Raw genomic sequence first — 27610 nt, forward strand, 5'->3', positions numbered from 1 at the left:
AATTATTAAGGTGAGGATTGCCAACGAAGAAAGGACTTTTTAATACGAAGCACATCTTGTGAGGACAGGAGAAACTGCCTCAAATCCATATCCCTTACTAATTGAGATCAGGGGCTGTTAAAGGAGGGCCCACGTGCCTTGGGACAGGTGTGGTGTAACTAGCAAGGGGCTGTGTGCATTGGGGGCAGGTGTGTAACTAGCAAGGGGTTGTGTGCATCGGGGGCAGGTGTGGTGCAACTAGCAAGGGGCTGTGTGCATCGGGGGCAGGTGTGGTATAACTAGCAAGGGGCTGTGTGCATCGGGGGCAGGTGTGGTGCAACTAGCAAGGGGCTGTGTGCATCGGGGGCAGGTGTGGTGTAACTAGCAAGGGGCTGTGTGCATCGGGGGCAGGTGTGGTATAACTAGCAAGGGGCTGTGTGCATCGGGGGCAGGTGTGGTATAACTAGCAAGGGGCTGTGTGCATCGGGGGCAGGTGTGGTGCAACTAGCAAGGGGCTGTGTGCATCGGGGGCAGGTGTGGTATAACTAGCAAGGGGCTGTGTGCATCGGGGGCAGGTGTGGTGTAACTAGCAAGGGGCTGTGTGCATCGGGGGCAGGTGTGGTATAACTAGCAAGGGGCTGTGTGCATCGGGGGCAGGTGTGGTGCAACTAGCAAGGGGCTGTGTGCATTGGGGGCAGGTCGTGGGGATGGTGAGTCTTGGCCGCAGGAGTCTGCCCAGGGGCTTTCAGAATCTCAGCTCCTTTGTCTTGGAGAAAATCCACCATTTCTGAGAAACAAAGGTCAAGTAGTTAAAGGAGAGGATTATAAAAAAAACATAGCAGGGTCACTGAAATTTGTTCTTGGAGCCAGTTACACAATTAGGTGGGGACTTCTGTCCCCCAGCTCTAGGAGTGGACCCTAATGCCTCCAGCCAGCAGTGAAGCCCATAGCCCCATGACTGTGTCTGGAAAGGGCTTGGGCTCTACTAAGAGCCCATGAGGAGAGAGGAGTTTGGAAGGCTCCTCTGTTCCCTCATGGCCACAAGGGGAAGGCAGCCTTGGGTGAAAGCCCAGGGGACAGGAGAAGCTGGGTCCTTGATGCCATTGCTGGACCACAGAATCAGACCAAAACTAAAGTCCCTCCTTTTGGACCGTTTCATGAGCCAACAAGTCACCTTTTATCGTTGGAGGATGTTTGAGGTGGGTTTTCTGTTCCAAAGTCTCCTGAGACCTCATGTTCCCATCCCATTGAGCTAATGGACTGGTGACCAAGTCATCGTAAGTATCTCTCCACCTCATTGCCACACGTGGTTTGGGCCATGCCTCCCCCCTGGACTTGGCGCCAACCCCCTAAGGGAAGCCTCCTTTCCAGCCTCCCTTCCAGCCTCCCACGGTGCAGCCAGAATGTGCTTTCTAAGGACTCATTAGCAAGTTGTGCTCATTCACAACTAATGTGGGCTGTGAAATCAATTCTGTGGGTCATGACCATTGTTTTATTTTTTAGTGAAATGGTATAAAAAAGAGTAGACTACGTGAAAATATTAGGGTGCCTCCATGTAGTGGGGTGAGCTTGTCATGAAACTTTGTTCTAGTTATGTTTGTGCTGATCGTGGGATCTTACTGTAGGTCCCAGGCAAAAAGGCTTGAAAACCTCTGACTGAAAACACACATCTGACAGCATTGTCCCGCTTAGAAATGTCCTGCTGTGTCCATCTCTGGCCTGGCATTCGAGGCCTTCCCGCCCTGTCCCTCTAGCACCATCTCTCTGTTCCCACGTGCACACCACAGCCCGTGGTTCTCAGAGTGTGGCCCGCATTCCAGCGGCATCAGCGTCATCTGGGGACTTGCTAGCAATGCAGATTCTCAGGCCTGCCCGGCCTGGCTTGCGCAGGAAACTCTGGGGCTAGGACCCGGGCAGCTGTGTTTTCCCAGGCTCCCCATATGGGTCTGAGACAGGCTGAATTTTGTAGCCATCGTTTAGTCAATCTAAAAACCTGTTCAAAGCAGGAGAGCCACACACACAAAACTGCCCACCCACCTTAAACACACTGGGTTTTGACTCAGTACGTAGGATGTCTATTTGCCACTTTACTCTGACGACAGGTTTGGGGTCTGCTGATTTCCACTCCTCACAGGGGAAACCCTGTGCATGTCTCTGTCTTCCAGTGTCAGTTTAAACCTTTATCTGATCTTGAAAGCACTCGAGAAGCCATCTGGGGAAGGCATCCTTTTAGAATTAAACAAATTACCTTCCCACAATCTTTTACAAGTGTCTCACTGGCTTCTAACTTGATTGCAATTTTAAGTGAATTTTCTTTGTTGACTTTCCAAAGCCTTCAACTGAATTTTCATAGAAATACCACTCTCCTTTCCAGGCGCACGTCACTAATATTTCATTCGATTCTGTAACAGTAGCAGTGAGTTCAGCCAGCGTTTCAGGTTTGCAAACACCACGACTCTGGATGCGGGCAGTGATTTGCTGAGAGCCAGTTGTCCTGATGATCAGTTTCCTAAATTATTATAACTTGCTGAATTTAACAAGTTTATCAATTCACTAAAAACTTTTAAAACTAATAATCTTAAATATTTTCAATGAATATAATGTGTCATTATGAAAACATTCCTTTCAAACACATACTTTAGTGGCATTTGTATTTTTTTCTTTTCTTTTCTTTTCTTTTTTAAAGACAGAGTCTTGCTCTGTCACCAGGGCTAGAGTGCAGTGACATCATTATAGCTCACAGCAGCCTCAAACTCCTGGGCTCCAGCCATCCTCCTGCCTCAGCCTCCCTCCCACGTAACTGGGACTACAGACGTGCACCACCACTTCTAGCTAATTTTTCTATCTTTAGTAGAGATGGGGTCTCACTCTTGCTCAGGCTGGTCTCCAACCCCTGACCTCAAGCGATCCTCCTGCCTCGGCCTCCCAGAGTGCCAGGATTGCAGGCGAGAGCCCCTTCACCTGGCCTGCATTGGTATTCATTTGTGGAAATCGAGCTTTTTAATCTTCGTACACAGAATTTTTAAAACGTGTCAGTGCATAGAGTTCATGAATGTAAGCAAATACTAGCATTTCATATTGAATTCTTTTCCAGTTTATAGTAGTTTCCAGAAGCACTTTTTTTGGGTCACATTTTATTAATAGTGTTTAGAATTCTCTACCAAATTGTTAAACTTGCCAAATTTGCCCCAACCCTTTTCTTTTCTCTAAACTCATTCATGCTTTGGTGGCGCTTTCGTTTCCCAGAGCTGCTGTAATAACGCGGCACCAAGCGGGCGGCCTAGAACTGCGCCTTCTTCTGTTCGTGTCTCCAGACCTCCCTCTCCTAAGGACGGGGCCCTGGACCTAGGCCCCCCAACCCAGCGTGACCTCTAAAGGCGCCATTCCCAAACAAGGTCACATTCGCAGCTAAGGGAGGGGGCGCCTTTCAACCTACAGCGGTGCTGTGGCCTCACAGGTTTGTAGGCTGTTTTGGAGTTTACGTGGCTTTTTCTTCTCTTCCTAACTGTGCATTTTGAGCAGCTCGGCTTGCGCTGCGCAGCTGCCCGCGCTTGCTCGGAGGGAGCGGCAGCGAGGGGACCGGGGACCCGAGGGGAGGATGAGAGGCCGAGAGCCAGGGGACCCAGGAACCAAGGGGGCTGCGGGGTCCCGGAGGAGAGAGACGTGCACGGGGGTCAGAGCGAACAGGTGTGGAGGAGGCGCCCCTGGAACCCCAGAACCCTGGCCCAGCTGCCTCAGGCCTCAGTCCGGGCAGAGCGGGCCAAGCGGAGGGCCGGGGGCGGAGCTGGGGAGGGGCGGGTCTGCAGGGGCGGGGCCAAGGCGGGGATTGGTGGAACCCGGGGCGGAGCTGCGAAGGGGAGGGTTGGCAGGGGCGGGGCCAACGCGAGGATTGGCGGAACCCGGGGCGGTGGGGAAGGATAGGGGCGGGGATTGGCGGAGCCCTGGCGGGGCGGGAGCAACGATTGGTGGGGCGGGGCGGGGGCGGGGCGAAGCCCGTCTCCAGGGAAACCCGACGCTGTCTGGCGAAGCGCAAGATACGCTGCGTCGGCCTCTGTGAACCGCGTTGGCCACTGTCCGGGGTGAGCTCTCCGGGCCTCGGTGCGGCCGGCGGAAGGGGCGCGGGAGCTGGGGCTGCGGGACGCTGGAGCCCCGCGGGGCGGCGGGCGGGACCTGGCGCGGCGTCCCGGGCAGGCCGCGGAGGGCTGTAACCCGGTTGTCTGCGAGGCCCCGTCTCCCGCACCGGGTGTCCCGCTGCCCCAGCGCCAGCTTCCGAGCCCCGCGGGGAGGGACCCGCGGGCAGTGGCGCCCTCGGCGTCCAGCGGCGCAGGGCTGACCCTGCTGCGGGCCGGAGGGCCTGGCCGGGCTGCCGCCCCGCGGAAGGGCCGAGTCCTGGTTCCCCAGATGCTGAGCGAGGCCGGGCCGGGGCGTGGCGATTTACGGGGCGGCTGGCTCCCCGGGCGGGTCCTGGCGGGAGCCCGGGGGCGAACGCGTGGCTTCCTTCCGACTTTGCTTCCAGGTTCGAAGATATGGAAGGCGGTGGTTCCTCCGCCTTGGACTACGAGGTCTCAGAGGCGCACAGCCTCCACCGCCCGCCGGAGCGCAAGGGCAGTGCCATCTCCGCTGCTAAGGACCCGGGGCTCCTGGGGAGCCGTGCGGTCTTCACCAAGAGGTGCGGGAGCCCCCCGCAGGGAGGTGGGACCCTGACCCAGGGGTGGGATGCATCGTTATGGCAAGCATTAAAAATCGCTAAGTGGTGTTTTATCCCCAAAATGCTAGTCTCTGGAGAAATAGGAAAGCTTCAACCTTATAACAACGACCACTGAGAAAAACGACAATGATGGCTAATTGGAATCCACGCCAGGTCTTCGCATGTTCCCTGCTCGCCTGCACACTCTGCCCACCGATTTCACCTCCTAGGAGACAACTTTTTGTTAGATTTTGAGACAGGACTCGCTCTGTTGCCCAGGCTGGAGAGCAGTGGTGTCCGCCTAGCTCACAGCAACCTCAAACTCCTGGGCTCAAGCGATCCTCCTGCCTCAGCCTCCCGAGTAGCTGGATCATTTTAAAATTAGTTTGTAGAGACAATGTCTCACTATTGCTCTGGCTGGTCTTGGACTCCTGGCCTTAAGCAGTCCTCCTGCCTTGGCCTCCCAGAGTTCTGGGTTACAGGCCTGAGCCACCGTCCCCGGCCCTGTCACCGCCTAGGGGATGTAAGGATACATTTCCCTTGTGAGATGGGGGTTTCCCAAGTCAACATGGCTTCTTCACAGCTGTAAGTGTTAATAGTAAGGGCTACTTTGGGCCAGGGGCTGCCCTCAGAGCCTTCCTGTAGCATCTCATGAAATCCACCCTGGAACCCTATTGTATTTGTTCCCAGTTAGGATTGAGTGCTTGTGTACCTCCAAAATTCATATGTTGAAGCTCTGCCCCCTAGTGTGATAGTGTTTGGAGGTGGAGCTTTGGGAGGTGGTTAGGGTTAGATGAGGTCTCAAGGATGGCCCCGCGTGATGCGGTTAGTGTCCTTATAAGAAGAGGAAGAGAGAACAGAGCTCCCTCCCCTCTCACTGTCCTCATGGTGAGGACACAGCGAGAAGGCAGCTGCCCACAAGCCCTCACCGGGAAGCGAATCTGCCTGCACCTTGATCTTGGACTTCATCCTTTAGAACTGTGAGAACTAGATGTCTGTTCAGGCACGCAGTCTGCGGTGCTTTGTTATAGTGGCCCACGCAGGCCTCCCCGTTTTGCAGATAAGGAAACTGAGTCATGACAGGTGCAAGGAGCCCATCTAGGCCAAACATCCAGAGGTGGCAGAGCTGAGTGGCCAGGCGTGTGCCCATGCTGACCGTTTCTGGTGACCCCACAGTGTGGGCCTTATAGATTTTCCTACTTGACCTCAAAATCATTTCCACTTTTTTTTTTTCAGGAAAAAAGTTATTTTAAAGTTTCTGTTTCTTTCATTCCTACTGTAGGCTATCTTCACCCCTTCTTGAGATATATATTTGTTATTAAGTAATACCTGTCCTGTGTAGAAAGGTGAGAAAATACAGGTGCGTTAGTGGGCCAGGGCTACCACAACAAAACACCGCAGGCTTCAGGTGGCTGAAACAGCAAAGCGGTCCTCTCGGTTCTGGAGGCCGAAGTTTGAGGTACAGGTTCTGGCAGGGCTGCTCCCTTCTGAGGCCGCGAGAGGGTGTGTTCCAAGCTTCTCCTTGGCCTCGTATGGCTGGCGCCTCCTCTGTCCGTTCGTGCTGTTTCCCTCTAAGCATTTATCTGTGTCCAAATTTTCCCTTTTTATGAGGACACCAGTCATTAGGGTTTGCCTAATGACCTCATTTTAACTTGGTTACCTCTGTAGAGACCCCATCTCCAAGTAATGTCACACTGTGAGGTCCTGGGGTTTAGGACTCCAACGTAAGAATGAGGGGCACAATTCAACCTGTCACAGCAGGTGAGCGCAAGGACAACCGCACCACACCAGCTCCTGCAGCCCTGACCGTTGCCGTGCTTGGAGTCCGTCCTTGCTGGCTCCTTTCTGTGTTTACGAACCAATGTGCTAAATGCAGATTTTGTGTTCCCAGCAGCTGAATCCCTTCTTTGCTGACCACATGCTCTGTTTAGACTTGTGGCTCATGGCTGGTGTTCGAGGGCCAGCGGTCAGGGTCCAGGGTGCCCAGGCCACATGCTGCCCAGCCAGCCCACCAGCCTGACAGCAGGACAGCTCTGTAGACAGGGACACCAGCATGCCGCACCCCCCAGACAGCTCTGCCGTTGAGAGGGAGGCAGGGGGTATGTGTGGCGGGGGTAGGGTGGGACCCACTTGTAAGTGACGACAAATCCCCACGCACCCATGTTCTCTCCCTGTTGCTGTACGTCCCCCCCCCCCGTGTCCCTGCATCCAGCCATCTGTCCAGCTTACTGCAGCTGGCCGCCTCTCAAGCTGCTTTCGGACCCTCCATGGGTCCACGTGTGTGTGGAGTGTCTGCTTCCTGCCTGGCTGATGCTGCTGGCTCTAGCGAGAGGACCCCACCATGTACACTGTGCCCAGCAGACGGCTGGGGTGGGGCAGAGGCCATCGGGGCCCAGGTGGTGCAGCCAGCAGGCCCTGGGCAGGAGAGAGCTCGCTGATCCCACCTCCGGGGCCGGCAGCCGTTTACCCACGTCTGTTTGCTCCCTTGCTGCGCTTTCCACGTCCCGTGTGACCTGGGCATCACTGCACAGCTGTGCCTCACTTTCCTTTTCTGTGGCATGCAGATGACATCGGCACCTGCCTCTGTTGTCAGGATGAGATGGACAGTGGCTGGCACACGGCACAGTCACTCTGAAGATGCTTCAGCCACTTGCTCTTCTCTCCCTCTGCTCTGTGCTTCTAGGAACCTCCCGACAGCCCCTGAGGAGGAGGAGGAGGAGGAGGAAGAGGAGGAGGAGGAGGGCCCTCTGAGGGAGCAGGACCTGAAGGAGGCCTACATCCAGCTGGTCCAGGGCGTGCAGGAGTGGCAGGACGGCTGCGTCTACCGGGGGCAGTTCGGGCTGGACGTGAAGCTCGGATACGGCGAATTCTCATGGCCCACGGGCGAGGTAACTTGCTTCCTCTTCCTCCCCCGGGGCCGGGCGGGGCTCAGCCAGTGGTGCCTGGCCTCTGTCCTTCTAAGAGCTGAAGTGATGGGAACTTTTGGGTCCATCTACAGGAAGATGCTAGGCTACTGTCTTTGCTACTCCAGAAATATCCAGAGAAAACATGTTTCCCAACCCCAGATGTCATGCCTGTGGTTTGCCCTCGGGTCCGTAGGATGAGGTTTGGGAAGCTGTGACTTAAGAAGATAAATTCTTATTCTGGGAAAATGTTTTAAAATTGTGAATTACGGTAGCAACTAGTATATTCACATTGGTGAAATTGCTTTGCATTTAAGATTCAGCAATAGGCAAAAGATGTTCTTAAAGACAAAACGAGAATATGTCCTTGCACCCCATGCTGGGCTGTGCCCAGGGCCCCAGTGGAGACTCGGTGGGTGTGGCTGTCGGGACCCGGAGCCTGCAGCCAAAGCTGTCTGCTCCACTGTCCCTGGCTGAGTGGAGCAGCCTAGCCTGCGGCAAGGCTGGGGTGCGTGCTGAGTCTTGGGGGCTTAGGTCCTCTCCCCGTGGGATGCTGGGTTCTAAAGGTCCCCCAGTGATGTGTTCCCATCCCCTGTACCCTGTGCCCAGTGGAGGATTCTGCCCTGGTGTCGCCCTGAACATTGTGTGGTTCAGCTGAGACGGTCTCTGGAGGCAGCCGGGGCGGGTGTATATTTGGGGTCATTACAGAGTTGCCGGCACTGGAGCCCTTGCAGAGCTTCTCTGGGGCTGCGTGGGCCCCTGGCCCCATCCTTCTCCCACACTTTGCTCTCTCTGGAGACCCGGCTTCTGTGCCTTTGGTGCCCAAGGCTGGAGACATCTGGCCCATGCCCCCTCATGCACCTGCTCTCCCCAGGTCCAGAAGCAGCAGATGGAACTGGACTTTCTCAGGCCCAGTTCTGAAGTCCCACAAGTGTCTGCTGGCCCAGCTTGGTCAGACGTTCACCCCAGTTTGGGCAGCTGTGGCGGGGGCAGGGCCATGGCAGACACATGTGGCCATCTGCTCTTTTTGGTGGGGGCATTTTAATGGCAGTTGATATGAGTCGGGCAGACACCCCATTAGAACGTTTCATTCAGCAGGTGCAGGGGTGGGGGATGGGCGAGGCCGGGCTCAGGAGCGGCCAGGGCGGGGGAGGCGTGCTGGGTGTCATGGAGGGTGGTGGGGCCATGAGGGTGCCCAGAGGAAGGCAAGGTCTCAGGGTGGAGCCTGGGGAGTGGTGGTGTGTGGGGGAGAAGAGGGACAGGAGTCCTCCAAGACCAGGTGAGGAGCAGGTAGAGGTGGAGGTGGGGCTTCCAGGCACCCCAGCGGCACGCCTGCTGTCTGCATGTTCCCAGCACACGCAGAATGCTGCCTGAGTTCAGGGGAGACCCCAGGCCTCATGTGACCTGGACAGAGGCTGGGAGAGCGGGACCCTGGTGGGTGCTGATCGGTGAACACAGATCCCCAAGCAGCCACGGTTCCTGCGCACACTTGTCTCTCCAGCACGTGTCTCTAGTCAGCTGGTCTCTCCTTTGCCCACGTCAAGGCTGGAGAGCCTTGGCGCATGGCGCACGGTTCCGAGCCCTCCCGACCCCAGGGGCTCCCCAGGGAAGGGAGACCACCGCAGGCGAGCGTCTAGGTGGAGGGTTAGCTGGTTACTGCCAGGGCGGGGACCGCTGCGTCCATGGGCAGCTGCTCGCCCAGCTGTGGCAGCTCATGACCCAGAGAAAGCCAGAAGGACGAGTCCCTCTCACACCACATGCAGGGCTCATCCACTGTCTGTCTGAAACACAGGGCCAGGCAGCGTTAGTGCCAGCGTGTCTGGGCAAGACCGAGGGTGGGCAGGGAGGGGTGGCTCTACTCCCCTGACCCTTGCGTTTTGGGAGTGGCACACAAATCTCTCATGCATGGAAATGCAAGGAGCTGAGGGCTTAATGTGCCCCTGTAATTCTGTATCCAGGATTTGCAACTTAAGATCACTCTTACTTAGGTAGACTCTCCGATAAGCTGTGCAGCATCATATAATTAGATGAATGCTGACTTTGGGAGGCCGAGGTGGGAGGACTGCTTGAGGCCAGGAGTTTGAGACCAGCCTGAGCAAGAGCGAGACCCTATCTCTACAAAAAAATTAGCCAGGCGTGGTGGCGCATGCCTGTAGTCCCAGCTACTCGGGAGGCTGAGGCAGGAGGATCACTTGAGCCCAGGAGTTTGAGGTTGCTGTGGGCCATGATGATGTCACTGCACTCTAGCCTGGTGACAGAGTGAGACCCTGTCTCAAAAAAAAAAAAAAAAATAATAATATTGGCACCAGGTGGCCCCCAGCGCGATTGCCTCTCTGCTCCCGAGTGTCCTTGCTGGCCAAGATTTTGAGAGGTGGTAACTGACAGACCCAAATTCAATGCAGCTGAAACAGAAAAGGGCCTTTGTTGGCTCTTGAAACTAAAAATCCAAGGGTGATGTGGCCTCAGGAGCGGCTGGATCCAGGAGTTCTAATGACCTTTCAGGCCTTCCCTCTTCAGCTCCTCGTTGTAGGGGCTAAGACTGACCTTCCGCCCTCAGGCCAGCCCCTGGGGGCCTGTCACACACTCCCGGAAGGGAGGACGCCCCAGCACAGTGCTGGTCTGGCTGGGGGATGGAGGCGGGGGCTGCAGGTCAGGGGTCCTGCGGGTGGCCAGGCCTGGCCCGTGTGCTGGGGATGGGGGCACGTGGGGACGCCTCTGCAGGGAAGAGCGTTTCCGCTGTCAGAAGACAGGGAGGGACTCAGCCTGCAGAAATCGCGGTCACCTTCCCGCCGGGTGTTCTGTCTGGAACGTGAGCCTAGGGGGGCGCTGCCACGGTGCCCCTGGCCGACCTGCTTCTGGGGAGGGAGGTGGCCTCTGGCACTTAATGTGAGAGTCAAATCCAGGGGCTAAAAGCCTTGTCATGAATGTCACGTTTTCCCCTCCGGTGACCTCCATAGAGGGCAGGCTGACACACTCACCCCAACATGTACAGGGCTTGGGAAAGGCCAGCATCCGTGTGTCCCCATATCGCGGAGTTCCAAGTCAGTCCTGCCCGTGTTCCCAGCCAGGGCCCCCGGCTCAGCCCCTTCTCCAGGCCAGCCCTGCCCCACCCCAGGTGGGCACTGCCCCGGCGAGTCCCCCAGGGAGAAGGCAGGTCCCCAGTCTCCTGACTCAAGGGGACCAGGCAGTCCCATACCCCTCCAACTCCCCCACTGAGGGGCGGTGGGGGTGGGTGCGGCTGTGGGGGCCGACTGCCCGGGACTCCCTCTAGGTACTGCAGACGGCTGGCACCCTGCGGGGCCCCACACAGCCCCGACAGCCCCCAGTCATTGCTTGCTGCCCGGTGTGGGGCTCGGAGGGTCCTCCTGGGTTTCGGGGGTGATCGGGGGCTGCGTTTCTCAGGCACCGGGGGTTACTGACCTCTCCGTCTCACAGTTGTACCGCGGGCAGTTTTACCGGGACCACTGCCACGGCCTGGGCACCTACATGTGGCCGGACGGCTCCAGTTTCACAGGCACCTTCTACCTGAGCCACCGAGAAGGCTACGGCACCATGTACATGAAGACGAGCCTCTTCCAGGTGCGGGGGCCACGCGGCGTGTCCAGGCCACTGGACACAGATATTTAGGTTTGGGGTAGTTTATTTGTTTAACTTTAAGTGGCTTTCTTATTTTTAATGATTATAATAGTACCAATAATCAGGTATAAATAAAAATAGAAAGCTGTCATTCCATTCCCCACAGGGATATTAGCAAGTTGTCCTAAATCCTTTAGATTAAAAAGTGCACCATATTTATTTTTTAATGTATAAATTGTATCATTCTACACCTGTTACTTGAAACTTACATTTTTTTAATATGGAGAACTTGCCTGGTCTCGCAAATGTCTATGGAAAAGAAGCCAAACTCTGTAAAATAATTTAAAGAGGTTTATTCTGAGCCAGGTTTGGGGACCATGGCCCAGAGCCGCACCCAAGGAGCCTCGAGCAGGTGGACTCCCCGTGGCCGGGTTGCAGTTTGGTTTTATACATTTTTCGGTGAAAGGAGTTACATGTAAAGTCACAAATCAGTACACAGAAAGCAGACATTGGTTTGGCCCGAAAAGGTGGGCTATTTCTCAAAGCAGGGGGCTGTGCTTACAGGTTATAGGTGGGTTTAAAGACTCTCTGATTTGTAATTGGTTAAAGACGTGAAGCTGTGTCTGAAGGCTTGGAAAGTTTTCAGTTAAGATAAGGACGTCCGTGAATCAGACACCAGCCTCTGACCACACGCCCATGCTGAAGCGGTTTGCTATGGAAACTGGGGCCCGCAGGTGTGGTTCAAGCTCTGTCTTGCGTGGCCTCGGGCCTGCTCGTGAGTCACAAAGGACATCTGCAAGAAGAGAGGGGGCATGACAGGGCTTGTCCGACCTCCTTCTCACGAAGCAACTCAGCTTCAGGGTCTTTCTGGGGTCCCCTCGGCCGAGAGGGGGTCCATTCAGTCAGCTGGGGAGGGCTTAAGATTTTATTTTAGTTCACACAAGTACAGATATTCCTTCCCCACCTTTATTTTATTATAGTATAATTTACAGTAAAAGTCACTCATTTTAATACGCGGTCCTGCAAGTTTTGACAAGGATAGAGTTGTGTAACCACTACTGCAATCAAGCTGTGGAACAGTTTTGTTGCCCCCAAATGTTGCCCATGCCCTTTGCAGCAAATCTCTCCCTCCGCCCTCAGCCTGCAGCTGATCTGTTTCGGCCTCTGATTCGGCTCTGGCAGCCATTGAGCCCGGCATCTTGTGCTTAGTGAGCACACCTGGGACCCGTCCACGTGGCGCTCCCAGCGTTCACTTCTCCCCCTTGCCGAGCACCTTCCCCTGGCGTGGAGCTGCCGGTTTATCCTTTCCCCGCCTGAGCGACCCTGGGGCTGTTTCTGGTTCTTGCTGATGATGAGTAGCTGCTATAAATGCGTATGTTTAGTTTGTTTCCGTGTGTGTGCGTGGAAACATCGAGCACAGGTTTGCCTTTCACCTGGGTGAGCTTGTAGGAGTGGGACTGTGGGGTCCCAGGGCGAATGAACGCTTCACCCTCCCAAGTGGCTGTTGTCAACCTAAAGGAAGAAACTGAGGCAAAATTAACGTAAGTAGAGGATTTATTTGGGCCAAAGTTGAGGGCTGCAGCCAGGGAAGCACAGACTCCAGTTGCCCTGAATGTAGGCTCCAGTGAGCAGTAGTTACCGGGGGTTCTTAAGGGAAAGAAGAAGGGGCAGTTAGTAAGCCATCTAGCATTCAGGAAAAAAAAAGGGCAAATCACTGCACACAATGCCGCTTTGTTTGTTTAAGCACATGTGGTTTAATTTGTTGTGGGTTTTTTTGTTTGTTTTGAGACGTGGTTTAATTTGTTGTTTTTTTTTGTTTGTTTGTTTTTTTCTGAGACAGAGTCTCGCTTTGTTGCCCAGGCTAGAGTGAGTGCCGTGGCGTCAGCCTAGCTCACAGCAACCTCAAACTCCTGGGCTTAAGGGATCCTCCTGCCTCAGCCTCCCGAGTAGCTGGGACTATAGGCATGCGCCACCATGCCCGGCAAATTTTTTTCTATATATATTTTAGTTGTCCAGATAATTTCTTTCTATCTTTTAGTAGAGACGGGGGTCTCGCTCTTGCTCAGGCTGGTCTCGAACTCCTGACCTTGAGCGATCCACCTGCCTCGGCCTCCCAGAGTGCTAGGATTACAGGCGTGAGCCACCGCGCCCGGCCTAATTTGTTGTCTTTAAGAGTTTGTTTTATGACCCTTGAAAAGCACTGAGCAGACAGAAAGGGTGCAGCCCTCCCCCACGTCCGCCAGGCCACTCCCAGGGGACCGATACAGTCGGCTCAGCGGAGGAAAAGCAGCCCCAACTGCCGCTTGTCTCAGTCCGCAACTGTGGAAGCTCCCTCTCCACATCCTCGGTCGGCCCCCCCTTCCTTTTTTGTTTTTTTGTGCCGTGTCCTTTTCTCTCTTGGAAAGTAAAGTAAACTTCTTGCTTCAAATCTATCCTAATCTTTGAGTCAAGAATTCTTTCCCAGCCTGAGGTGCAAGTTCCCACCCTGACATTTTGGTGGCCCACAGGGGGACTCACTTTTCTGCCTCTGTCTTGAGATGGCTCCTTCCTCTGCTGTGCAGCTCCCAGGACGTCCTCCTGCACCCTCAATGCCATTCGGAACTCGGTGAGGCTCATGGGCTCTAAAAGTGGTCATGTGCGCCAGGCCAGGAGTGGTAGCTTTTGGTTTTGGTCTAGGATGAAAAACCTGGTACCAGGTCTACCACGCTCAGGGTGGTGCCCTAGGGAGATACCTCCGAACCACCCCTCCCAGCCTTCACCCAGACTCAGAGACACTGGCTTTGGGAAAATCTCTAGGTCTTGGTCTGGGTCCAAAACCCGGGGACACCCGCTTTCTGACTAGATCTCTAGGTGTCTTCCATTTGGACACCCCTTGATTTTCTTCTCTTGCCTGATTGCTCTGTCTAGGACTTCCAGCACTATATTGAACAGAAATGGTGACAATGGGCAATATGGTCTGGTTCCAGTTCTAAGTGGGAATGCTTTCAGTTTTCCCTTGTTCAGTATGATGTTGGGTGTGGGTTTGTTGTATATGGCTTTTATAATGTTGAAGTATGTTCCATCTATCCCTATTTAGGTAAGAGTTCTTATCATAAAAAAGTGGTGAATTTTGTGAAATGTTTTTTCTGCGTCTATCAAGAGGATCATATGGTCTTTGTTTTTGCTTCCATTTATGTGGTGAATCGCACTTATAGATTTGTGTATGTTGAACTGTCTTTACATCTCTGGGATGAACCCCATTTGGTCATGGTGGATTCTTTTTTTTTTTTTTTTTATGTGCAGCTGAATTCAGTTTACTAGAATTTTCTTGAGAATTTTTGCATCTATATTCATAAGGGATATTGGCCTGTAGTTTTCTTTTTTTGTTGTGTCCTTTCCTGGCTTTGGTATCAAGGTGATATTGGTTTTGTAGATTGATTTGAGGAGGATTCTTTCCTTCTCTGTGTTATGAAATAATTGCTGCAGTATAGGTACCAGTTCTTTTGCATAGGTCCGGTAAAATTTGGCTGTGAATGCATCTGGTCTGGGACTTTTTTTTGTTGGGAGTCTTTTTATTGCTGCTTCAATTTTGTTACTTCACATTGGTGTGTTCAGGAGTTCTGCTTCTTCCTGATTGAGCCTAGGGTGGTTGTTTGTTTTCAAGAATTCATCCATTTCCTCAACATTTTCAAGTTTATGTTCATAGACATTTTTATAGTATTTAGAGATGATATTTTGTATCTCCAAGGTATCAGTTGTAATATCTCCTTTTTCATTTCTGATTGAGCTCATTAGGGTCCTTTCTTTTCTGTTTCTGGTTAATCTAGCAAGACACCTATTGATTTTGTGCATCTCTTGGGTGGGAGTGTGTACAGTGTGGATATGCTGGACAAAGGGAAAATTCACATCAATGGTGTGAGATTTCATTATGCTACTCAGAAGGGTGCGCAATTTAAAAATTAAGAATTGCTGGCCGGGCGCGGTGGCTCACGCCTGTAATCCTAGCACTCTGGGAGGCCGAGGCGGGCGGATCACTGGAGCTCAGGAGTTCGAGACCAGCCTGAGCAAGAGTGAGACCCCGTCTCTACTAAAAATAGAAAGAAATTATCTGGCCAACTAAAAATATATATAGAAAAAATTAGCCGGGCATGGTGGCGCATGCCTGTAGTCCCAGCTACTCGGGAGGCTGAGGCAGTAGGATCGCTTCAGCCCAGGAGTTTGAGGTTGCTGTGAGCTAGGCTGACGCCACGGCACTCACTCTAGCCCGGGCAACAGAGTGAGACTCTGTCTCAAAAAAAAAAAAAAAAAAAAAAGAATTGCTTATTTTTGGAATTCCCTATTTAATATTTTTTTGACTGTTGTTGACTACAGGTAACTGAAACCAGGGGTAGCAAAACTGCAGATAGGAGGGGACTATTGTACGTTTCTCATGGTATGTCTTTCTCTGTAATTTTACTTTCAACTTTTCTGTTTCATTATATTTTAGATATTTCTTCACTTTATTTTTGAAAATGTGTATATGTGCATGTGTATTTGAATCTGGTTCAATAATTGTCACTGAACATTTAGATCTGCATGTCCAGTACGGTGGCCACTAGCCACTGAGCACTTGAGGTGTGGCTGGTCCAAATTAAAGTGTGCTGGGAATGTGAAACACACACCAGGTCCTGAAGAGTTAGTAAGAAAAAGAATGTAAACTATTGCAATAATTTTTAATATTAAATATATGTTGAAATATTTTGGAAATATTTAATTAAATAAAATTATTATCTAAAAATTAATTCTACCTGCTTCCTTTTACTTTTGGTAATGTGGCTGCTAGAAAAGTTTTAATTTTCAATTATATATTTGGCTCATGAGTTTTCTTTTGGAAAGCTCTGATTTAGATCGTGTGCATTTAATGTCAGTAGTCATATATTTGGCTTTAAATCTACTATCTTATGTACTTTTTATTTATTTTATCTATTCTACATTTATTCTGTCTTTTCTCATCCTCATTTGAATTGATGTATTTTGTTTTCATATCAGTTGCAAACTTGTACATTCTTTTCCTACTCTTTTAGCACTACCCTAAAAATTACAGCGTGAGTTCTTGACTTATTAATACCTTTACTTTTCTCTAGGAATATATAAGAATCTTAGACTGTTTTAACTCCACTTATCCCCTTTTGAATTCTATTATTGAGACCTATTAAAAGTATATAGGAGTTTGGTTGAAATTTTGGGAGGTGTTAGATATTTCTATGGCTCTGATGGTAGTGATGGCTTCTTGGGTGTAAACTTATTCCTAAACTCATCAAGTATATGCTTTAAATGTGTACAACTTCTTACATGTGAATCATACCTCCATATAGTGGCTTTCTATCTATGCATCCACCTATCTATATGTATATATCAATATCTATATTTATATCTATCTGTATTGTTCTGTCTCTAAGAAATTGTTACTGTTCAATACAGTAAATGTTTTTAGATTTACCTGAATATTATCACCTTCTCTGCTCTTATTCCTTCCTGCATTTCTGATCTTTCATCAACAATCAATGTTCTTTCTGTCCAAAGAGTACCCTTAGAATTTGAGTGTGTACCTGAAGATGATATACTGTTGGGTTTTGGTTATCTGAGAATTAGTCCTTTTCATCTTAATTCCTGAAGAATATCTCCACAGTCCCTGGAGTTCTAGGTTGACGGTTATTTTCCCTGAGCATGGGAAAGATCCCACTCCCTTTATTTCCCAGCTTCCATTTTTGCTGCTGGGAAGTCCACTGGGAGCCTAACTGTTGCTCTTTCGAATATAATCTGTCTCTTCTCTGTCTGCTTTACCTTTTTGTCTTTCTCTTTGGTTTTCTACAGCTTCACTAGGATGTGTCTAGTTATGGATCTGGAAAATTCTCAACTATTATTTCTTCGCATATTACCTCTGCCTCATTTTCTTTCTTCTCTTTTTCTAGGGCTCCAGTTGCAGGTATGTTAGACCTACTCACAGTACCCTCTATGTCTGCTATTTTCATTTCTTTTTCTTACATTATTTATCCTGAGTATTTAAGTCTTCCAGGTGAATCAGTTTCTTAGTTTTTGCTTATATTTTATGGTCATTTTATTGAGATATAGCTTGCATGCAATAAAATTCATTGATTTTAAGTGAACAACGCAGCAAGTTTTGGACAAATGTATTAACATATAGTCAAGTCACCACCACTTTGATCATGATTTAGAACACATTTGTCACCCCCGGAATTCCTTCCTGCCCCTTTATAGTCAATCCCCACCTCCACTCACTTGCCCTTGACAACCACTAATATGCTTTTTATCGTTGTAGTTTCCCCTTTTCTATAATTTCATATAAATGGAATCATGCTGTATGTAGTATTTTGTGTTTGATTTCTGTTGCTTAGGGCATGATTCTTTAGAGATTCATACATGTTTTACATATTTCAGTAATTCTTTTTTCTTATGGAGTAATATTCCATTGTATAGATATAATGCAAAATATTTTACTGATTCATCAGTAGATGCACATTTGAATTCTTTCAAGTTTTTGGTTATTATGAATAAAGCTGCTAAGAATAGTTGATTACAAATCTTCATGTGGACATGTCTTTATTTTCACTTTTTAAATAATGAGGTTTATACTTTGGAAAAAGGAGCTTTATTTCTCAGGAAGCCGTCTCAGCACACATTGGCCATCCTGGCGGGCTGGGAGACTCCGCTCTGTCCAGAAACACCATTGGGAACACGTGTTTCTCAGAACAGAACAGATAAAAGGGAACAGGACTTCACACTGAGCACAGTGGCCAAATATACATATTTCACAAGCTATAAGAGGAGTCACAAATATGTACGTGTGGTTGTGCTTCATACCTGCTATCCCGTCGTGGCTGGGAACTCAGTTTTAAAGTTTTTTCTGGGGTCCTCTTGGCCAAGAGGGGTCTTTTCAGTGAGTGGGGGCTTAGGATTTTATTTTTAGTTCACAACTTGGATAAATACCTAAGAGTGGGATTGCTGGTCACAATGGCAAGTATATGGTAAATTTTATAAGAAACTACCAAACTGTTTTCCAAAGTAGTTGTGCCATTTTGCATTTCAACCATCAATATATGGAAGTTCCAGCTGCTTCACACCCTTGTCAACGTCTGGTATTGCCTGTCTTTCCATCGTAGCCATTCTTATGGGTGTGTTGTGCTATTTCATTAGGATTTGAATTTGCAATGCTGTAGCAACTAATGATATTGAACACTTTTTTGATATTCTTATTTTCTATCTATGTATTTTCTATGGTGAAGTGTTTGTTAATGTGTTTTACTTATTGCTTTTGATTGTGTTATTTGTGTTCTTACAGAGTTACAGCGTTCTTTGTACATATTCTGGACACAAGCATTTATTAGTTATTTGATTTATAAATTTTTCTCCCAGTAGTGGCTTATCTTTTAATTTTCTTAAAAATGTCTTTTGAAAAACATTTAAAAACATTGTGATGAAGTCCAACTTACCAATTTTTCTTTCATAGTTCTTGCTTTTTTGTGTCCTATTTAAGAAATCTTTGCATGACCCTAGGTTACTAAGATTTTCATCCAAGTTTTCTTCTAAGTTATATGGTTTTATCCCTTACCTTTAAGTCTGTGATCATTTGGAGTTAATTTTTGTGTTTCGTGTGAAGCCAAGGTCAGCTCTGTCTCCCCCGCCTCCTCCCTGGCCTTGGCGAGCGGACGTCCAGTGTTCCAGATCCATCCTTGCAAAGATGGTCACTCCCCACGGCCGTGCCTGCACGTCTCTGTTAAAAGTCACATCTGACACCAGTCTGCTTGTCTTTCTTTTCGTGATGTCGGGATTGGTGAGTGGGAGGTGGAGACAGCCACACTCCATCCAGTGCAGGGACCCGTCAGCCTCTCCTGCTGTGGTTTTAGAGAATATTGATGGTTGTTGTCTAGAGCTGTTGTTTCATTAGGGGGTGCAAAATAGTTCTGTCATAATTCTGTTACTCCTCTTGCATTTATTAACTAGAACTCTTTCATTATGAGTGAATTTCTTTGTCAACTATTTGGTTACCTTGAGGTAGGAAAGGCAAGATACATACTTGATCTTTTCCTTTTTTTAAACCAGCTCTCAGAAGAAGAAATTGATTTCCTATTTAATGGTGATCAATGAAGGTTGGTTTCTTAGTATCTTTGTAAATTTATGAACTTGAATGTATTTGATGTGTTTCAGTCTGCTGCAGTTTTTATGGTTTTTCATGCCCACATTGGTCAGGGAAAGCCTCTTCAGTTGCTGAGGTTTTGATGCAACTTGAGCAGGTGCTGGTATTGGGAGCAGGTGCTGGTATTGGGAGCTCGCTTGCTTTCTGCTCTGACAGTGGTTCCAGGCTCATCCATGCGCGTTCTGCCCTGACCTGGATCCTTTAGTGGGACTGGGGGTCTGGGACTGTGGGTGCTCAGGACGCTGTCTTGGCTGGTGCTGATTTCCAGGCTTTTTCAGTAGAAAGACCTAAGAAATACTTTCTAAAGATGAGAAAATACATCTTCTTTTCATACTGATATTTCCAATTCTGATTTAGGGGTATGAGGTTTTTACTTACCAGCTGTGGTATTGTATTTGTATTCCTCTCCTCTGAAGCTGACAACGCCGGTTTCTAACCATTAACAGAGTTTCTTGTTTGCTTTATCTCATAAAACTGTTCAATTGTTCCGAAACACAACGCGGCGGCGTCACTACCAGGACGATTACCGAGGACAGGTCAGATTCCTTTGCTGTTCTCTTCGTCTGAAGGCTGGTTCCACAGGGAGCCGCATGGCACGATTCCTCTCTGATTGACCCTCCGCCTGGACATAGAGCCACATTCACTTGCTTTCTTTCTTAGGATCCTGTTTTTAAAATCTTTCTTTCATTTTGTTTCAGTAATTAACATCGTTCCAGAGTCAAATCTAGAAAACAAGGTCTGCGCAGTGGAGCTCAGCTCTGACCCTTTCTCCTCTGTCTTGCCTTGCCATAGGCGATCATCTTACAGATTGGGACTTGTCTTTGTGTTTGCGAAGTGTGAACAACTGTGCCCGCGTGTTCCTTTCCCCGTGCACTTCCCTCCGCCACAGACCTGTCCTTCACCGGGCGTGGGGAGGGACCGGCCACTGGGACCCTCCCCAAGTCGTCTTGTGTGAACAGTTCTGCGGTGAACGGTCTGGCACACTGGTCCTTCTGCGTTCCCACTGGAGATGGTCAGGATGCCTTCTGAGAAGTGGGATTGTTTGTTCAAAAAGTAAACGCAGGCCGGGCGCGGTGGCTCACGCCTGTAATCCTAGCACTCTGGGAGGCCGAGGCGGGTGGATCGCTCAAGGTCAGGAGTTCGAGACCAGCCTGAGCAAGAGTGAGACCCCGTCTCTACTAAAAATAGAAAGAAATTATATGGACAACTAAAATATATATACAAAAAATTAGCCGGGCATAGTGGCGCATGCCTGTAGTCCCAGCTACTCGGGAGGCTGAGGCAGGAGGATGGCTTGAGCCCAGGAGTTTGAGGTTGCTGTGAGCTAGGCTGATGCCACGGCACTCACTCTAGCCTGGGCAACAGAGTGAGACTCTGTCTCAAAAAAAAAAAAAAAAAAAGTAAACGCAAATCAGAAACAGAATTTGCAGTCTGTACGATGTTCGTCCTGTGAACACACCCTCTTTTATTCAACCTTTGGGATATTCCTATTCTCGTTTCTGATATAAATACGGTTGCGGTGGACAAACCTGTGAGAGCATCTCTGAAGACGCTCACCTTATTTCGCCCAGTTGGGGTCCAGCAGTGCGAGCGCGGGCCGTGGCCAGGTGGCCTCCGTGGACCCGACAGCCGTGTCTGCAGCAGCTGCCTTCTCCCCGCCTGCCCCGTCCGGGCCCCTTTGCTTGCCAGGCCCCGAGATTTTTTTCTTCCCAGCCCATCTGATCCTGCGGCTTACGCCGCCTTGGTGACTGTGCGCCTCTGTGCTGTGCCCCAGGCCCTCCAGAGCCGCCTGGCCTGCCTGTGCCCTCCACGCTCCCTTCTTTCCACACTGCTCCCCCCACCACACCCCACCCCCAGCTCCTGTGCAGAGTGGAGACATCCTGGCGCAGTTTACCTGCTTGTTCCCTCCTCTGCCTCCGCATCCAGGTTGCCGGCTCCTTGTGGGCCGGGGCCAAGCGCCAGGAAGCCTCATGCCCAGCGTCCAGCCCTGGCCTTGATGCCAGAGGTGCTCAGGCGGGTTCGAGTGCAGGGAGACCCTGAGCTGGGACCCTTTCCTTTCGCAGACGGGCACAGGCCCAGGGAGCCCAGTGTCCCTGCTCTTGCCTGCTTCAGGTCCCACACCTTGCTTGTGTGGCTTTCTCGGACCACCTAGTGGCCTCCATGCACCCTCCCCGCTATCTCAGGAGGACGCACCTGCTCCAGGAAGGGGCCTGTCCTGCACTGCCTGCCCGACACTGGAGTCAAAGGCCCTCCTGGGCAAACCTCTCGAGGAAGAGACTGCCCAGCCCAAAGGAAAGGCCTGCAAGTTGCGGCTGTGCTGAGTTCCTGGGGAGCAAGGAGTAGCTCTTCCTCCTTCTCCTCCTCCTCCTCCTCCTCTCCTGTGCTTCCTCTTCTTGCCCCTCCCCCTTCCCTTCCCCCCTCCTTGGTTGCACCTGTTGACCTGCTGCCCGGCACCTGCACCCCACACTGCTGCCCCAGCCTGTCGAACCCACTTCCACCTGGAGACCCTGAGCCCTCTGGTGGCCCTGCCCCCACCTCTCCCATCGCACCCTTCTCCACGGACACATCCAGGGTTTACATATCGGCTGCCTGTCCGAGAGAGAGAGAGAGAGAGAGAGAGAGATAGATAGATAGATAGATAGATATAGAGGCGCAGACACTGACTCTGACTGTGCCCAGTGCCCGGCACATGCTGAGCTCAGCAAACGTTAATGGAACGAGTGAATACATTTCTTAGGAATGTGTTTTCCTTTGATCTAAAAACCTGGTCACAAAGAGGACAGCCCTGCTGAACTGTCTCCTCTTGGCCCCACTGGACGCTCTTTCGCAGGGGCTGTACAGAGCAGACGAGCGGTTTGGTCCGGGCGTCGAGACCCACCCCGATGGCAGCCAGGACGTGGGGCTGTGGTTCCGGCAGCACCTCATCAAGCTGTGCACCGCGGTGCCCGGAGGCTTCTCCCTGTGCAGCCGCCCGGAGCTCTCCGGCTTCTCCACACACGCTCCTGCCAGGATGCGCCTCTCAGACAAGGAGACGATGGCCTGGGGCCTGCACGAGGGGCAGGACCCCTTCTTCTACGAGTATAAGCGGTTTCTTCTGAATGACGACTTAACGCTGCCCCCAGAGATGTCCATCTACTCAACTGACAACTGCCACCTGCCCATGACACGCTCTTTCCGCAAAGAGCTGGACGCCCGCATCTTCGCCGATGATATTCCACCATTCGTGGAGGATGGAGAGCCCTGGTTTATAGCAAACGAGACGCCGCTGTTGGTCAGAATCCAGGAGCAAGCGTACAAGTTCAGGTGATCAGTCTGCTCTTCCCCCCGCGTCGCGCTGTCCCTTGCACGTAGGGCAGGTTCCCCAAGTGCTCAGCACTGGGCACCGCTAAGGGCCTGAGTAACTCTCAGCTTGTGTCCCTGGGTAAGCTCAACACGCTTTTCTCACTGAGCGACTGCCACAGCCCCAGCATGAAGAGGGCGGGAAGCCCCTGTGTGGTGGTGAGCGGGGAGGGGCACCCCAGGAGGGAGGGCAGCGGGGAGCCAGGTGGGGCTGTGGGCTGTGTCTGTCTGCACAGGGGAGCGGGTCCCAGGATCCCTCTCTCCCACTCTTGGGGGAAGCAGCGGTGAGGAGGCTGCTCGCTGAGCGTGCAGCCAGGGGAGACCGAGGCTGTTGTGCGGCCCTGGACGGGGCGTGGCAGGGGATGGGCTCCCGAGTCTGTGGGGCTGAGGGCAAGTCCTGGCTCTGGGCCCTGTGCGTGGTCTTCTTGTGCAGGTTGTAGCTGGTGCCCCTGGCCTCCAGAATGGTGTCTGTGATGAGAATTCTGTGGGTCCAGTCCCTGCTCACGGTTACCATGGAGAGAAGGGTTTGTCATCACTGTTACATGTTAACACAGGATCTGCCCGAGAGCCACGGGTAGGAAAACAGGTTAGGGTAGGCTGGGGGCCTGCCAGGCCTATGGCTTCTCCAGGGATGGTATGAAAAGGTGGACCTGCTCTGTGGGTCTCCAAAGAGCCCTGCCACCCCACCTGGAGCCCCAGGAAAGTCAGTGGCCACATAAGGAAAACTGCTTAAATTCTTTAAGTTAAAATATTCAAGAACACTTTAACCCCTTTCTTTAACTTTGCCTTCAGATATCAATAAACTGTTTAGAATGCATATTTTGTGAGTACAAGTGGCTACTTTTCCATCCATGCAACCATCCATCCACCCATCCATCCATCTACCCACGCAACCATCCATTCATCTATGCAACCATCCTTCCTTGCTACCATTCATCCATCCATCCATTCATGTAACCATCCATCCATCCGTCCATCCACCCATCCACCCATCCATGCAATCACCCATCCATCCACCCACCCACCCATCCATCCATCCACCCACCCACCCATCCATGCAATCACCCATCCATCTACCCACCCCTCCACCCATCCATCCATCCATCCACCCATCCACCCATCCATGCAATCACCCATCCATCTACCCACCCCTCCACCCATCCATCCATCCATCCACCCATCCATGCAATCACCCATCCATCTACCCACCCCTCCACCCATCCATCCATCCATCCACCCATCCACCCATCCATGCAATCACCCATCCATCTACCCACCCCTCCACCCATCCATCCATCCATCCATCCACCCATCCACCCATCCACCCATCCACCCATCCATGCAATCACCCATCCATCTACCCACCCCTCCATCCATCCATCCATCTATCTACCCACACAACCATCCATTCATCTACACAACCATCCATCCTTGCAACCATTCATCCATCCATCCATTCATGTAACCATCCATCCATCCATCCATCCACCCATCCATTCCTCCACCCACCCATCCAACCATCCACCCACCCATCCACCCATCCATTCATCTACCCATCCATCCACCCGTCCATCCACCCACCGATCCATGCAATCACCCACCCATCCATCCATCCACCCATCCATGTAATCATCTATCCATCCACCCACCCTTTCATCCACCCATCAATCCACCCATCCAACCATCTATCCATCCACCCACCCATCCATGCAATCACCCATCCATCCACCCACCCATCCACCCATCTACTCATCCATCCACCCGTCCATCCACCCACCCATCCATGCAATCACCCATCCACCCATCCATCCATGCACCCATCCATGCAATCATCCATCCATCCATCTACACATGCATGCAATCACCCATCCACCCATCTATCCATACACCCATCAATCTATCCACCCATCAATCCATCCACCCATCAATCCATCCACTCATCAATCGATCCACCCATCCATGCAATCACCCATCCATCCATCCACCCATCCATGCAATCACCCATCCATCCACCCACCCACCCATCCATCTATCCATCCATCCACCCATCTACCCATCCATCCATCCACCTATCCACCCATCCACCCATCCATCCATCCATCCATCCACCCACCCACCAATCTACCCATCCATCCTTCCATCTATTCACCCATCCATCTATCCATCCTTCCACCCATCCATCCATCCATCCATCCACCCATCCATCTACCCATCCACCCATCCATCTACCCATCCATCCATCCACCCATCCATCCATCCATTCACCCATCCATGCAATCACCCATCCACCCACCCATCCCGCCATCCACCCATCCACCCATCCATCCATCTATCCATTGTGCAAACATCAACTGAGCCTGTAATCATTGATGATTGTTGGGTACAGAAGTCACTGTAAATCCACAAGTTCTTGATCATGTAGGGGGTTTATGTACACAGAGGAGGCTTTGTGTTGCATGGTGAATAAGTATGGGACATGCATGTTTTCTACTCAAACAGAAAAGTGAGCGAGCAGAGGGTAGGGTGTGGGGGCTTGGTGCTGAGAGGTGGACCCACGTGTGTGCTGGCCTCCTTCCCTCCCAGGGTCTTTGCTGTGAGAGCTTGTTTCCCAGAAAACATGAAGTGGTGCATCGGAGATGCACGGGGTCCACTTGAAGCTGGCATGTTCCTGCTTGAGTGAGCCTGAGCATCTTTGTCCCCGTGCAGCATGTCCCCATGGCTGCGTGCATCTGGGCCAACTGGGGCTCCGTGAACTGAGGCACGAATGGTGCAGGGAGCAAGGAGGCCTCAGGCAGCATGTGGGTCTGAGGAATGAGCAGACGTGAAGCAGGAGGGAGGTGGCTGCCCTGGCCCTTTCTCACGGCAGATGTGGGGTGTGTAGACCTGCCTAGCACCACTGGGCCAATTGTGTTGTCAGGAACAAGAAGGCTCACAGAAGCTGGAACATGGGCGCCATCCTGGAAGGGGACCGTGGTGGCTTTGCCTGTTGCGGGCCCAAGGAGCAGTTTTCCAGGGATATGATCCTGAAGGCTGAGGAAGGGGATCACGACTGGATTCAGGGGATCCTGAGGGACAACTTTGCCAGCGCTGACGTGGCCGACTCCAAGGGCTATACTGCACTCGCCGCGGCTGCGGTAAGCCCCGCCCACCCGCAGGTGCCTGCAGGAGTGCTCACCTGTGAGGGCGCTGTGGGGCGGGGGAGCTGGGGTCCGAGGGGGGCTGGTGTGTGCACACCTGCTTCTCACCGTTCAGTGGAAATCCCCTCACCTGGGTGTGACATGTGAGGCCAAATGGGAGCGGAGGGCTGGGGACACATCACCTGTCTGTTCCTCTGTCCCATGCTCAACCTCGTCCCTTCGCCACACTTGGGTGTGAGCATCAGTGCCCCTCCCTATTGTGGGTGGCTTCGCCAGGGGCAGCAGGCCGCAGGCGACCCTTCCCGCCCCTCGCTGAGGACCAGGTGCATCCTGGCGAGTCTGGCTTTGTCTTCCTCCAGGTTCATTGCCACTGTGACATTGTCAACCTTCTGCTGGACTTCGGTGCTGATGTGAACAAGTGCACGGACGAGGGCCTCACGACACTGAGCATGTGCTTCCTCCTCTACTACCCCTCCAGGGTTTTCAAGCCCAACGTCGCCGAGAGGACCGAGCCCGAGCCCCAGGTCAGCCCTGGGTGGCCACCGCACCACCCACCGTCCACTTTTGGTCTCTCTGCCCAGGTGTCCAGCAGCCACTGCCCTCCCGTGTGGACCAGGCTCACGCAGGGCAAAGCATGAGACAAGGCCAGCGGGGAGGGAGGAGGAAGGAAGGAGCCTGGGTGCCTGCTACGGAGGCAGAGGGACGAGTGTTCCCTGGGAGCCACGTGCACAGCAGCGAGGGGGCCGAGACTGCCCGTGCCACGCTGTGCAGGAGAGGGCGCTGTGGAGGGAGGGAAGGCGCCTGCATTTCCAACAATGTCCTGGTGGCGCTGACGCTGCTGGCTCGGGGACCACACGTCTAGGACTGTAGCTCAAAACGGAAACAGCAAGAGACGGGACATATGGCAGAAATAAAATGCATAATTTAAATTTTTTGAGTAGCCACATTAAAAGAAAGTAGAACAGGTGAGGTTAATTTTAACAATGCATTTTATTTAGCCTACTGTATTCAAAATCAGATCATTTCAGTGCGGCCTTTCCGGGGTCTCTCCTTCACACACACCGCGCACCTCGGTTGTGGACAGGCCACGTCCATGCACTTGGTGGCCACGTGCAGGGTCACGCAGCCCCTGGTGTGGCCGGCCGGGTGCAGGTTTCTGTGCAGTTTCTTCCCAGATGTCTCCTTTTGCCTTTGAGGGTTTGTGGCAGGGTCCCTCGCCACGGCTCTGGTCTTCTCAGTCTGGTGCTTCGAAGACCGTCCTAGGCCATGCTGGTCCTTGCTGAAGAAGGTTGTTGAATGGGGTTGTCACTCTAATTTCTTTCTTCTAATGACACTTTTTTGGTACTTTCCAAAGGAACCCTCGAAACCCCTAGCCTATCCAAACTTTGTGTTTTCCACTGCTGACTCGAACACGGAGTGTCCCTGTTACGAGGAGGGTGGCAGCGAGCTGAGGCCGCCACCGTGGGCCTGGGGCAGCGAGGAGGGCAGCCTGTCCCCGGGCGCTCGGCGCTCCAGGGAGTCCACCGACCTGAAGAGCAGCTCTCTGACCTGGGACTCGCCGTCAGTGAAGGGCAGCGTCGGTGACGTGGAGAAAGGGCCCGAGGACACATCGGGAAACGTGGACAAGTACACTATGTACAGCAACGAGACGCGCTTCGAGTCCGACGTCTGCGTGTGCAACCTGTCCATCCAGCTGTCGCAGAGCCTGCTGGAGAAGAGCGCGCAGGCCCACAGCATGCTGCCGGGCCCCGCGCTGGGCACCACCGGCTCCGATAAGGGGACCATGAGGAGGATGGCGCTGTCCATGGTGGAGTAA

General features: G+C 51.9%; 1 protein-coding gene across 2 annotated transcripts; it reads left to right on the plus strand.

Moving 5' to 3' along the window:
• The first annotated feature begins 4505 nt into the window (after positions 1 to 4505).
• ANKMY1 (ankyrin repeat and MYND domain containing 1) lies at positions 4506 to 27610 on the plus strand. Of its 2 annotated transcripts, XM_069462587.1 has the most exons (7): positions 4506 to 4648; positions 7350 to 7554; positions 11005 to 11148; positions 22149 to 22621; positions 25575 to 25791; positions 26154 to 26318; positions 27149 to 27610. In XM_069462587.1, the coding sequence occupies exons 1-7, from the start codon at positions 4506 to 4508 to the stop codon at positions 27608 to 27610; spliced, it is 1809 nt and encodes a 602-aa protein (XP_069318688.1). The 2 variants fall into 2 exon arrangements, with proteins under 2 accessions (XP_069318688.1, XP_069319423.1); XM_069463322.1 differs by lacking the exons at positions 22149 to 22621; positions 25575 to 25791.

The sequence above is a fragment of the Eulemur rufifrons genome, chromosome 1 (genome assembly GCF_041146395.1).
Source record: "Eulemur rufifrons isolate Redbay chromosome 1, OSU_ERuf_1, whole genome shotgun sequence".
Lineage (NCBI taxonomy): Eukaryota > Metazoa > Chordata > Mammalia > Primates > Lemuridae > Eulemur > Eulemur rufifrons.